Source organism: Tetrahymena thermophila, assembly GCF_000189635.1.
Source record: "Tetrahymena thermophila SB210 genomic scaffold scf_8254395, whole genome shotgun sequence".
NCBI lineage: Eukaryota > Ciliophora > Oligohymenophorea > Hymenostomatida > Tetrahymenidae > Tetrahymena > Tetrahymena thermophila.
This window is the reverse complement of record NW_002476178.1, coordinates 263,335-277,291: the sequence shown is the minus strand read 5'-3', so window position 1 is coordinate 277,291 and position 13,957 is coordinate 263,335. Positions and strand designations below refer to the sequence as shown.

Below are 13,957 nucleotides of genomic sequence, written 5' to 3'. Positions count from 1 at the left end.
ATTATTTTTCTATCTAGTATATAATTTTATATCAGTATTCCTATTCTTAAAATTTACAAATATTTGTTATTCTTTCTTTAAATGATCAAAAAAATATTTAAATTACATATTTTTTTTTATTTGATTTGTATTTTTTAATTAATTTTAAATATAAGATTTTACACTTTTTGTAATTGTTTCAAAATAATCTTTAGTAGAAATTTAATTTGTAGATTAAAAGTGATTTTTTATAGACATTTATTTGTATCTGATTTTAAGCCAATATGAAAAATATGAATGAAGATGAAATTGAGGATTAAAACTCTTTGGATGTTAGTGGATAAAATAGAGATTAACTTTAAAATGTCAATTAAATGCAATATTAAAATAACATGTAGAATATTTAGGATAATTATTAATCAGAGCAACAAAATGCAGATATTGATAAAAGGAAGATGTTTATTTAATAGCAAGTTCAAATGAGAAATAAACCAGCAATAAACCAAATAGAAATGGAGATTAATTAATTAACTGAATAAATTAAATAGAATTCTAGCGATAAAGAAAAAATTGTGGATTTCAGAATAAAGCAACTATCTTTAACAAAAGTAAAATGTTTGTATAAACAAGTGTATTTTATTAATTATTAATTAACAGATTTTAGTTATGATTTATGATAAACCTGAGGAATCTATAGTGAAGGCAAACTACAATTTAGGGGTTGCATATTTGGATTTTAAGTCCTACCAATCTGCTCTTTATCATTTGACTCTAGCTTAATGTCATTAAAATAAACTTGATATTACACTTGGTCAAACTGAAAAATCAAAAAAAATGATGGCAAACATTTTAACTTAATTAGCAAAGTAAATATTTTTTCTTTAATAAAATTCTTATTAAATAAATAATTAAGTTATTTTGTAAAATACCTAATTAAAATGATGCTATGATAAAATTTTTCATTAAGGGATTCTTAATTTTTAAATTTAAATGCTACAAATTTTTCAATATAAAAATTTTTATAAATTCTTTAAAATAATTAATATTTTTAATAACAAAAATATTGAATAAAATAATAAAATAAATATATTATCTTTTTGTGAGTTTATTAAATTTATTTTAATTTTATTGATTTTAGGTGCTTTTTAGAAATTGATAACTTCGAAGATTGCCTTGATTAAGTTGAGTAAGCTCTTTAATATTTTAATGTAGATAGCTTGGATAGTGTTCAAACCTTATACTGCAAATATAAGTGCTACTTGAAAAAGAAAAATTATACGGAAGCCTAGAAAATTATAGATGACATATATTAAATATAGATAAAAAACTAAACCAAATTAGATGAGAAAGCAGAATAGATTGCTATAGCTATGACTAATGTCGAAAAAGCTAAAATATGGTCTTTATAAGACGACTATCAAAATGCTATAGATGATTAGACAAGAGCTATTTGTATAACTTCTTTTAAATATTTTAAAAATTTAATATTAATTAATTTATTTAATTGATTATTATAGAGGCTCTTATTGATTAAGAATATGATGATCCAGATTATGTAGCTGGATTGCTTTTAACTCTGAGCAAATATTAGTAAAAAGCTAGCAAAATTGATGATCAAATAGATTCACTTTAGAAAGTATCTTGATAGATTATTTTTTAAATTGATATTGAATATTACCACTAAAAAAAAATTAGGTTAAATGCATATATATTTAAGTCTATGGATTCAAGGATAAACGACTCATCAAAGTAATGAGACAGCTTTCAATGATTTTACTTTAGAATAATTATTATGAAGAAACTATTAATGAACTCAAAGAAATTAAAGTAATTTCTATCATATATTACTGTATAAAAAAAAAAAGCGTTATTTGTCAACTTAAAGTGAAAAGCTTAGATCTAATTTAAAAAATAAAATTCTTTGAATTTTCAAATAGAAAAAAGTATTTCTCAATAAGAGAGAGAGACACATTGAAAGGATAAAAAGAAATTTATTCCAAGTTTGATCAATAATCTACATTTTTTTGTTTATTAATGAAATATTTTGAATTAGAGGACTAAATTAAATTAACACTTAATTATGAAAATTTATTAATTTAATTAAAAAACACAAAATGATCTTAAATTTATTTATTTTTTAAATGTTTATAAATCTAAAGATGATATATCTAACTTCATTTTTGATTATTTTATAAGAAAGCTGAGTGTGCAGCATTTGGTGAGAAGTCGACAGAAGTAGCCAAAACCTTAAGAATTATTGGAACTGTTTAAATATTATAAAATCGCCAGGAAAAAGAATTTAAAGACGAAATCAAAAGAAACTTCAAAGAAGCTAAAGAAATATTTGAAAACAATAGGCTAAAAGATTTGGCTTATGAAATGGAGCAAAAAATTAAAATGGTTGACGATGGTGAAACAATTAAGAAAAAATAATCATAAAATATTCTAAAATAAAATATAATTGAAAATCAATGATTTAATTGATTAAAAAATACAGTGTAATAAAGATGATGATTTTCAACTAAACCCCTATTTTCCCTTTCAAAACCCCAGAAATATTCTTTTGAAATCAAGTTAATTTTAATTTTTTTGTATAAACATGTAAAATTACAAATAACTGTCAAATAAATATGAAACTCAAATATTTTAAAATTATTGTTTTAATTATTCAATTATAAATTCTAAAATTAATGCAAATAAAAATTCTAGTATTTATATTTGTATAAAAATGAAATCTTAAAGGTTATGCTTGAGTGATAGAAATAAAAATTGATTGCATTAAATTTATGTCCAATTTTTATCTCTTTTGAAACCAACCAAAGCTAGAAAGATAGTCTATCAAATGAGTTTTTTAGTTTTTATGTTCAAGCATGTAAAATATTTGATATAAAGATACGAAAAATTAAATCTTGTTAAAATGGTAAATAAAAATTGAATATTCCTTAATTAATACTCTCTTTCTTTTATTAAAAAGTAAGTGAGTAAAAAATTTAAGAACTTCAATTGCTATTTAAACCAGATTTCATGTTAATTTTATACGCATAGAATAAATTTGTTTTAGGTTAGTAATATTGGCTTAGAAATTAATGGTAATTAAGACTATTTGTGCGAGTTATTTGAATATGAAAAAGTTTAAATTCTATCTCAATCAAGATATCTTATTCAAAATCAAAGATCGTATATGATAAATCAATAAATCATTAATAATAACCTTCACTCAAATAAAAATAATCAGCAAATGATTAATTAAAAAATCGTATATAAGAAATTCAACTCTTTGAAGCAATCAATGAATTAGTAATAATAGGCATTTATACTACTTTATTTTTACTTATCAAATATGAAGATATTAAGAAAAAGAGAGAGGAGAGATGATGAAAAATTGACCTCTTACTTAAGCCAAAAAAAGAAGAATAGAGATAGATGTACTTTATTTAAAAGTAGTAAAAGTGATTTATTAAATAATTTGAATAGAGTTGCTTGTAAAAGAATACAAGATAATTAGCATGCGAATAATATAAACCAATAATAATGATATTTAGATAGCAATTAGCAAAGCAAGCAAATAAACATAAAACAAAGAGGGGAAAATATAATAAAAAAAAAGAAAACTAAAATTTGGATTAGCAAGAAAGCGTATTTATTATTATTTTATTATCAATTATCACTAATTAAGCATAATAATTAATTAGAAAGATCGATTATCTATAGATTTTTTCGTAAAAAGAGCTTTTACTTTACTAATTGTATTTATTAATCATTAAGTAATTAATTTCCTACATCATATACTTCTTTTTAATTTGTTTACAAAGGAATCTAAATTTTGCATAACAAGTTAGAGTGAAAAAATAAGTAAAAACAAAGAAAAATAAAACAAAGCAAGAAGAAGTATTTATTTAGTAGCAAGCTTGTAAGTAAAGAGAAAAAACCCTTAAAATAAAAAATAAAGGAAAGTGTGAGAGAGCCTCTTCTGCTTAATAAAGCTAATATTTTTTGAAATTTGCAGTTTAATAAAAAAGTTTATCATTTTCTCAATAACTTTATTTTTATTAATGGCTAATAATTCCTCTTCTAAATTTGTTTATGTAGAAAGTGATATTGTAACTCCTGACTATAGTGGCAGAAGAAGCTAAAAGACTACAATATCCGATGTTTCAGTAAAAAAGAGAGTTTTACTCGTTTGCGTTTACAATAAAAAGGGCACTCTCATAACTCATGATATTATTTATAGGCTTTTCATGAAATACGGAGAGATATATAAAATCCTTATTTTTGATAAATGTAAAAATTGGAAAATTTTTGTAGAAATGGCCACCCTTGAATAAGCAGAGAAAGCTAGAGATGGTCTTAACAACTATTAATTATTTGACGATGGCTCAAAGATGACAGTTTATTATGCTAAAGTTGATCAAATTGTATTTTAAAATAATAATTCTGGCGGAGTTGACTATCGTGAGTTAAAACAAAGAAAAGTTAATTAAATAAGTAACTTTTAATCAAACGGAGTCATAAATTCTGCCTCTAATTTGTCAAAGTAAGTATTAGGAGGTAGTCCCAACTTTAATCCTCTCTCTGCAGATTAGTTAGCCAAAAAAGCCATTAATTTGAATGGTTCTTAGAGAAATTCTATTTTAAATGGTCTTGGTGATAACCATAATTCTATAGAAAAACACCGTAATAACTCGTTTGACTATAGTGAGCTATATAGAAAATTTGAAAGTGTACCAAATACAAGAGTATCACCTTAACATGGCAGCATTATAGGAGGAAAAAAGAATTCTCTATTTTAGAATATATAGCCAATATAGATTACCCAAGAAAACAAAAACGTTTAAGTAGAGGTTATGAACGACCCTAATATGCAAAACTCAAACAATGATCTTTCAAATTATGAGTTTGATGATGCAAACATGAATTAAATCTAGTAAAATATCTAAAAGATAGATATAAGCAATAGCTAGGATTAATTAGATATAGGTAGTTCAAGAATTGATAACAACAGTCCCTAAAGTGAAAAAGATGTTGATAAGTAAAACTAAAATGGTCCCTTAAATTTTAAGAGTAGCAATGACTACAAATCTGGCAGCAATACCGCAGTTGTAAGTAGCAATAATTTTAACAATGAATGTGGAAGTAATCATCTCATCCTACCTTTTGGAAATCAACCTAATTAAAATTATACAAACAATAACGAGATAGGCAGCTTTTCTTCTACAAGTAACAACAACCCTGAAAATCTAATTGGAAACACTTAACTTGGCTTATTCAACAAAGGTTATAAGTTGGAAGACGAAGATGATTACGAAGCCTAAGAGGATGATTAAAAATCAGATGGAGAATAAATCCATCCAGATAGGATCAAAAATGGCGAAGGGATCGAAAATGTTGGAGGAACGATCTCAAATGATATAGATCCTAGTAGATATATAAATCCTTTATATATACTAGAAAATAAAAAATCTAGAGTAATCTATGTCCGTGGTTTAGAGAAAAAGAATCTAACTACTAAAAAGATATATAATCTCTTCAGTAATTTTGGTAATATTGAATTAATTCTATATTTTACTGAAAAGAAGTATTGTTTGATTCAATTCGAAACCCAAGAAGATGCAACAATTGCAAAAGAGCATTTGGATAACTTGAAGGTGGAATCTAATTAAATGAGAATTTTTTACTCAAACTATGAGACTATCAAAGAAAATCAAGAGGGTGAAAAGTAATGCGAAGTATGGAAAGGTGAGAAAAGCAGCTTCCGCTTCCGTTATGGCAAACAAATATCAATTAATCCTGTTACCAACACACTCCATGTGTCCAACTTGAAGTAGGATACCTGTAAGCAAGAAGTTATCAATGAAAAGTTTTCTTTATATGGGTAAATAGAAGGCTTCCATCCAATTCAAAATTAAAATAAATATATGTGTCATGTTAAATTCTCCACCTCAGAAGAAGCTATAAATGCTCTTTGTAATCTTCATGAAGAAGAGATTCTTGGTCGTAAGATGCACATTTCTTTCACAAGAGCTAGAATTTCTCCTTAATAAACACCTGATGGACCTCTTGCATCTAATAATAGTAATAACAATAATATCAGCAACAATAACAATAATATCAATAACATCAATTATTCTAACTATAGAAGAAACTCTAACTAAAATAATATCAATATGAATAATCCTAATGGAAACTAAAATTTAAATTCTTCCCCTTAAATTTTGAAAAATGGTAATCTTCGAAAAAACTCTATTTAAATGAACAATCTTCAAAAGAACATTACTAACAATGATCCTATTAATGATGTAAAGCAAACTTTAAAAATCTTAAATGATGATGAGGACTATAAAAATAACCATTAGCAAGTAGTCTACCCCTACTAAGCCCATTCTGTTTTATTGCAATAACCACAATATTATTAATAACCGATCACATACATTCAAACTGCTCCTATTGTTTTCTAAGGTTTAAATCAAATGCATCCAAACTAATAAAATTAATTAGGTTATTACGCTTCATATCCTCATTAACAATAACATATGAACAATCCTATTAATATGCAAAGTAAAAACTTTACTTTATTTAAGTGAAAAAAAAATTTACAAACAATAATAAAAATAAACCAACAACAAACTAACAAAATACTTGCATATTATCAGGTTCAATATTCTGCTATTATTTGGCAATTTTTTTTAAATCTAACCTATTCCTAAAATTCTAATTCTTTATCATTTATTTTCTAATTTCTTTCTTGAATATTCACTTATGTAGCTCATGCAAAATAAGACATATATCAATCAGTACAATTCATTTTGAGCCAATTTAAACATATATATATAGAGATACATACACACAAATATATTTATTCTGGTTAACTAAAAATAAGTTAAAGTAAAACACTTACTAACAAAACAAATTAAAACTGCTAAGTAATTAACTATAAATAATTAACTAACAAAAAAAACTAATCTTATTACTTAATTCTTAAGAGTTAATTGCTGTTAAAAACTTTCCTGAATCATATAAAAAAATTAAATCTATTATATAATACTAATAATAATAATCATCATCTATATTTTCTTATTAACTCTCATCTTTGATCTACAATTCTCTTTATAATGTTATTAATAGCATACATAATTCAAGTTATTTTGAAAATTCAAAATTTTAACAAAATAACTCAAATATAAGAGCAAATATTTTAAAAATAGCATAATATATAACTATTAGCTCTAAGCTAATTTGTTAATTAGCCAGTAAATTAATCTTTTCATTGCTATATATCTTATTTTTACAAAATTAGTCTTTATTTTTTTATTCTTTAAAATTATTTTAATTTTTTTTAGTTTTCTTATTTTTTTTGTTAGTTTGCTTGTTTGATATAGCTTATTTTATTTGATAAGAAGGCAAATTAAGATTAATAAAATTCAATTATTTCATTATAATATCAGCAATAAACAAAATCCAACAGCAAAATACTACTATAACCATCTGCATAAAAAAATTTTGCAAATTATATGTAAAATTTATCTTTTTTTAAATATTAAATATATCAATTTATTGTCTGAATAAAGTGAGCTATTTATTTATTGTGCTTTAGCCCTCAATTTTTATACTGAATACTTAATTCTTAATTTGATTCTATTTTCTATAAATTAAAACTATTCTATTAGAGGAAGTTGCTTTGAATATATTTAGTTTTATTAGACTACTTTAAATCTTAATACTGATTCATTAACTTTTTGATTTCGTTTACTAAGCTATTTGTCTGAGTTTTTTTGAAGTTAAGATATTTCGTTAAAAACATTTTCATTTAACTACTTCTACATATTGAAAATAATAATTATTTTGTGGTTAAATTTTTAAATTATTGATATTCCATATTTTTTTAATTATCAAGCTAGTATTTTAATTCTTATGGTTGCAATTAATTCAATATATTTTAACCTTATTTACTTAAAATGTTTTTCACACCTCCTTAGTCATCATATTTATCTAAAATGTCTAAGAGATTCTCCATATCATTGTTTAATTCAAATCCATTCAATTACAAATTTTCTATTTTTTTCATCATATTCTTTTCAGAGCATTCTAAACATTCTTAAAAAAAATATTCTATCCTGTAAAACTATCTTGACTTTTCTAAATATTATTTATACTTTTATTTAATTTCTTCTTTTTATTGTTTAATTTAGCCATTTATAACGTTAATTTCTTGATAATACTACTGATTCAAATCTTCGTTTTCATTCAAAACAATCGTACTTTTGATATCACTTTAATCTTTTATGAATAAGTAATTAAATTTTTATATTTAAAAATGATAAAAATATTATTTTATTACCTATAAAAGAAACAGAATTATCATTTATTCTAAGGGCTTTTTCTTACGTGTTTTGATAAGTATTCATAGAACTTGTGCTCACTTTATTTAGTTTGTAAATTGAATCTTGATCGCATGTAGCTTATTTATAGTATCTACTATTCTTATTTTGCTAAATAAGTTCAGATTTACTCAATTCTTCAAACTTTGATTGGTTAATAAGAGAAGACAAAGATTGATTAATTTAAGATTTATTTTATAATAATCTTTATTTCATTTCCTTTCTTTTATCTCTCAAATATGATAAGTTATTGTATGAGCTTAGAGCGTATTCTCCATTTGGTTTTGGAATTTTAAATACTTTTTCTAAAGTTTCTAATTATTTTTTAGCACTCTTTACAATTGGAGATACATCCATTTCAGTTTTACAAATATTTTTATAGGTATCTACTGCTTGGTTTTATAATACACCATTATTTACTTATAAGAATTTCTTATCCATTTAGACATTTAAATATTTATTAAAATTATTCTCACTATTTATTTTACCATTTTAACTCAAAGTTAAGAAGGTCTTATCATTTTACAATTATTAAGGACTATTAGGTTATTTACTTTAGCTTCTTTACTTTTTTAAAGACCTGTCTAAAATAAATGAGCTTTTAATTTTATTATTTACAGCTTTTGGAGTAATACTAGGAAATATGCAGCCTCCTAGTATAGAATCATTTACACTTAATTTATTTTAAGAAGCATTCGTTGATGTAATAATACTTGAGAGATTCAAATTTTTCTTCTTGCTTGACAAAGAACGATGAAGAATAGATAAAGAATTTTCATTCCCATTTTAAGAATAATTACTCCTACCTCTTCTTAAACTTTTTTCTTATCCTTCATTCTTCAAAAAATATTTTTTAGAATTTAAAATTCTTTCTAAGTTAATTTTAGATATTAACAATTAACTAGCTTTCTTTTTTTTAGATTTTAAATTATCCTATAGCTCGTTTCTATATGTGAGATTATATTTTAATTTATCGTACCAAAGATCTGCTTGCTACTAGTATTTATTTAGCAAGTCCCCAAAATAATCTTAATCTTTTTTCAGATTTATATTCTCATTTAACAGTTTTGCAATTTCAGGATGATTATCATAGAAATCTTATACTATCTAAAGAAAACTCAGATATCTTTGAATCATATCGTTTGTGTTTTTCAAAAATTGATTTGCTTCAAAGGTTGTAAATTTCCAAGATTGCTGCTGTAACTTTATACATTCATTTATTTTAGTATTTATTGAATCTATTTTATTGTTAATTTTTTCTTTATCGTTGATCAATTCTGGAGACAATTCGCATTTATCTACAGGAATTCGCTACTCATCTGTATATTCTTGAGAATGCCAATGAACTTTCTTCTCTTTTAGAATCTCATTATGGCGACTACTCAGAGTAGAAACATTTTTATGCTCTTCTTGCTTCATTAAAATTAATTCTAATTTCTCTCAATTAAATTTGATTAAAGCAAATAATATCAGCATAGCAATCCAAAAAAATTATAATTGAAATATTATTAATTTTTATTCATTAATTTTTACCTACAAATTTACAAAAATTAAAATAAATATTCTCTCAGTGAATTACTTACTATAACTATATTTACTTACATCTAAAGTATTATTATTAGTAGTAATTTTGTTAATACCTTTTATACTCATTAATTAAAATAAATTAAGCTAGGGGGAAAATTTTACTCATTATACTTAAGATTAATGTATCAGTTAATATGAATAATTAACAAGAATATATTAGCAATAATAAAAATTATTAGAATATTGCATTATTTTTCTAATAAATATTACCAAAAATTTCAAATCTAATAGTGAAAATTTTTAAATAAATGAATAAAATAAATTTCTTTGTATTAAAAAATTAAGCAAGTACTTAAATATGTAATATATATTTGTTGGATTATTAAATATTTTAATATACTAATTTAAAAATTAAAGATTAATTTTATTTGTTATGAGTTCTATAGATTCACAAAAATATCAAAAATAAATTAAATTAGAATCAAAACGTTTTATATAATTTTGAAAAGCTTTTTTATTATTCTGCTTTAATTATTATATTTTAGGCATTTAGAAAATTAAAATCTATTTGATTAAATAACCTATTTGATAAAAGTATTAAATAAAATTCTATATAAAAAGAGAATACTGATTGTTACTAATTTGGCTTTAAAATAAACAAACGTAATTTTCTATATCATTTTTAAATTAAAAAAAAGAAGTTATTTGACAAGCGGTACTATTTATGATGTCATATTTTGGGTAAAAAGAGTTTATTTGATCGTAATCTTTGAAAGTTTGATTAAATTTTTATTTATAACTATTTAGATTTTATTTCAAACCCTTTAAATTATTCTCTTTGATTTATAAAATAAAAATAAATAAATAATTGAAAATAATAGAAATTGTGAGCTGACTTGGTATTTAGCTTTGAATTTTTATATCATAATTTCTTATGAATAAATAATAATTAATAATACGAGTTTTTATATATTATATTATTTATAATTTTATATAAAGTAAATATTTATTTTTATTGGATTGGCGAAGTGAGTTTATTAACTAGATACTCTTACTTTCTTAATTAGCTCTTTAAAAGAGAATGATGTTGTAAGTTTATTAGTTATTTATATAGGTCTTGAGTTTGAGTTTTAATTTTGATTGATAGTAAATCGAGCATTTATCAATTTTCTATCAAATTTAGTGAAATGTGTGTAATTGTTAATTTATATTTGATGCTCCATCTTGTATAGTCATCAAATCAAATCAAATCTCATCCAGCTGCTTGTGTATTTATTATTAAGTGAATTATCTTCCTTATTTCAGTTATTTTGCGCTTCTATGCTAAGTAAAATCAATATATTATGAGACTTGACTTCCTTATTTAGAGTAAATTGCATCTAGTTAGTCAAGTTACTTCAACATAAAAATGATGGATGACGAAAGATCAGGAAGAAGAGCTATTAAAGCTTCAAGTGCGTTTTATATAATTTATACACTCACTAAAATCCCTCTGATTAAGTAATTTAATATTCTAATAAGCAAAATATAAGTGAATAAGCTTGAATCAGTTATTTTGCTTAAACATATAAAAACTCTTTGCTTTTAAATCTAAGGTTATTAATTTAGACTTATTTGATAAGTATGATGATGAATTATTTTGAATAACTCAATCACAGCATTCCTACTCCTCTGGAATTCTTTCTAAGCCTCTAAGGCTAGTAATGTATTCAAAGTAATTCACGCAAGCCTTTCTATAGAGATAGTTGACGTTTATTATAAAGTGTTCCATAGAAGGCTTAAGAGTCTCTGGAGCAGCATAGATATTTTCTTGCTAAGAAGCTCTTCTTTTACTGTTGAGTCTTTGATTTGTTTTCTTTCCAGTTTTATGTTATTCATTTACTTAAGCCTAATTTTAGCAACAATTGACTTTTTTTGAACTGGTTGAAAAAGAGTCAGTATCGCATAGAGATAGAGTAATAGTATTTTCATCATCACTATTAATGATGTGGCTATGAGCTGATGAAGGGGTATCATTGTGAAAATGCATGCTAGAAGCTGAGTTTGCTTATTGCAGCTACTCTCTACGAGAAAGCTGAAGTTTTGAGGTACTTGAGTTTTGTTAGAGTTTATGAGTTAAAGAATCAGAAGGTAATATTGCGTAAGAAGGTAACAATCTTCCAGCCGTTTGCTCAGAAAACTGTTAAGAGTGTGAGTGCTTTTCTGCAATTCCTAGCTTTGTTAGAGCTTCTGCCCACTTGTTCATGTTGTCTTAATCATTTAATTTAAGCTAGAAGGACTTTTCGTTCTTATGAATAATCAATTAATTGCTCTCTGAATTAAGTTAGTATTAAACTTCAGGAGTTAGAGATATTTTGGCTTTGGGGTGGCTTGCCTAAAATTTAAGAAGAATAAATGTAAGACTAGTTAATATGAGATAAAGTAGAAGCAAGTATTTGTAATTGATAGTAGGTTAAATGTGGAAAAATTTGAGAGAATATTATTTATATTTTTAAAAATGAGAAATATCAGACACTATTAATGATTACTAGAAGTTAATGTTGTTTTCTTTGTTATTAATTTTCTTGATACCTTAATGATTCGTAAGTAAGTAAGAAAAGGGTGATTAAAAATTAACCTCTGTCCCTTAATAATCTTTAAAAATACGAATATATCAATCAATCAATATGTATGTTGTATATTTTAAAGGGAGTAGAAAAATTCAAAAATATTCATTGCAAAATGATGATAACAATAATAATACTAAAAGGAATATTTGAAGCTTAGATATTAAAAATATGTTTGTTATTAAAGAATGAAATCTCAACCGCTTTTCTTAAGAAACACAAATAAATAAATAAATTTATCGATGAAAGGCATATCAAAAGTTTTATAGAATAAATCAAAAAATTATAAAGTATTTATTTCTATTTCAATAGTTAATAATTTAATAATTTATTTATTTCCAAATCAATCTAAATTCCATCTATTGAATAATATTCTTACTCTATCTTAAATAGTTTCTTCTAAGCAATTTTTCATTTTGTTGTTAATGAATAAATCAAATAATCAGTCAATTATTATTATTATTATAATTACAATAATAATGCTGGGGGATTCATTCATTCATTTATTCTTAATTTAATTCATTTTAGAAGTAAACGTAAAAAGATGAGAGAAAGCAAATATTACTCTCTCAGAAAAATAGAAAGAAAAAAAAATAAATAAAGAAAATAAGAAAGAAAGAAATAAGCTTGCTTATGATTTGAAAATTAATAAAAAAGGAGAAGAAAGGAGCAAAGGAGAAAGGTATTAAAGTTTTGCTTACGCAAATGAAGAGAATAAGGGAGGCATAAAGATGGATTTGGATTGACGATTTTTGGGAAGACAGTGCATTTCTTTTGATTCGGAATTAGGATTTTACTATAGGCTACTCTGCTTAAGAAGCATAGTTAAGCTTATCTAAATCAGTAATCTTTTCCCAAAGAGACTCCATCACTTCCCTTTTATATTTTGCTTTTTGTATTATTAGTAAATTTTAATTATTATAAATTAACAACTGGGAGGATGCATTTATTTTATTAAGAAAAAAAAATTAATTACTAATGTAATTATTATAAATTAATCAATGATAGATGTAATCAATTATTTCTTTCTTTTCAAATTTATCATGTATTTGTTTTTTTGTTCTGCTTTCATATTTGGAAGTGCCTGGTTGCTATTTTATTGATCAAAAATAAGAATTATATTTATTTGTTATAATCAAAATATTAATAAAAATGTAAATTAATTAATGAATCATACAATATGATTTGTACTTTACATTCATTTTTTGAAAATATTAATATTATTTATTTTATGTTTGCACATTAGAATCTAATTAATTATTTTACTTTTTTTTTGTCTTACATTTACGCATAATACAGTCTTTTTACCAAAACTCTTCCTTTTTTAAAGGAGGGCAACACACTCATACCTATAAACAGACAAACAAAAATCAAATTTGATTATCAGACAAGTTAAGCTCGAATATGAGCAAAATTTTATTTCTGTTAAATATAAATTTCTATAAATAAATACAAACTTAGCAAGATGTT

At 23.6% G+C, this 13,957-nt stretch overlaps 4 protein-coding genes across 4 annotated transcripts; 2 read left to right on the top strand and 2 right to left on the bottom strand. All coding sequences in view use genetic code 6, as the record gives it.

The window, feature by feature from the left end:
* Nucleotides 1-263: 263 nt before the first annotated feature.
* TTHERM_00456830 (tetratricopeptide repeat protein) lies at nt 264-2,454 on the top strand (the record flags this gene model as incomplete). Its single annotated transcript, XM_001024190.3, has 6 exons — nt 264-587; nt 637-845; nt 1,118-1,431; nt 1,497-1,615; nt 1,675-1,806; nt 2,176-2,454. The coding sequence occupies 6 exons, from the start codon at nt 264-266 to the stop codon at nt 2,452-2,454; spliced, it is 1,377 nt and encodes a 458-aa protein (XP_001024190.2).
* Nucleotides 2,455-4,031: 1,577 nt separating this feature from the next.
* Nucleotides 4,032-6,560, top strand: TTHERM_00456820 (RNA recognition motif protein; the record flags this gene model as incomplete). The annotated part of the gene is made up of 1 exon (XM_001024189.3): nt 4,032-6,560. The coding sequence occupies one exon, from the start codon at nt 4,032-4,034 to the stop codon at nt 6,558-6,560; it is 2,529 nt and encodes an 842-aa protein (XP_001024189.1).
* A 1,013-nt stretch (nt 6,561-7,573) lies between these two features.
* TTHERM_00456810 (hypothetical protein) lies at nt 7,574-9,773 on the bottom strand (the record flags this gene model as incomplete). The annotated part of the gene is made up of 2 exons (XM_001024188.2): nt 7,574-8,253; nt 8,315-9,773. 2 exons carry the CDS (start codon nt 9,771-9,773, stop codon nt 7,574-7,576), a joined length of 2,139 nt encoding a protein of 712 aa, XP_001024188.2.
* A 1,756-nt stretch (nt 9,774-11,529) lies between these two features.
* On the bottom strand, nt 11,530-13,356 carry TTHERM_000456809 (hypothetical protein; the record flags this gene model as incomplete). Its single annotated transcript, XM_012800030.1, has 2 exons — nt 11,530-12,255; nt 13,189-13,356. The coding sequence occupies 2 exons, from the start codon at nt 13,354-13,356 to the stop codon at nt 11,530-11,532; spliced, it is 894 nt and encodes a 297-aa protein (XP_012655484.1).
* Nucleotides 13,357-13,957: the final 601 nt, after the last annotated feature.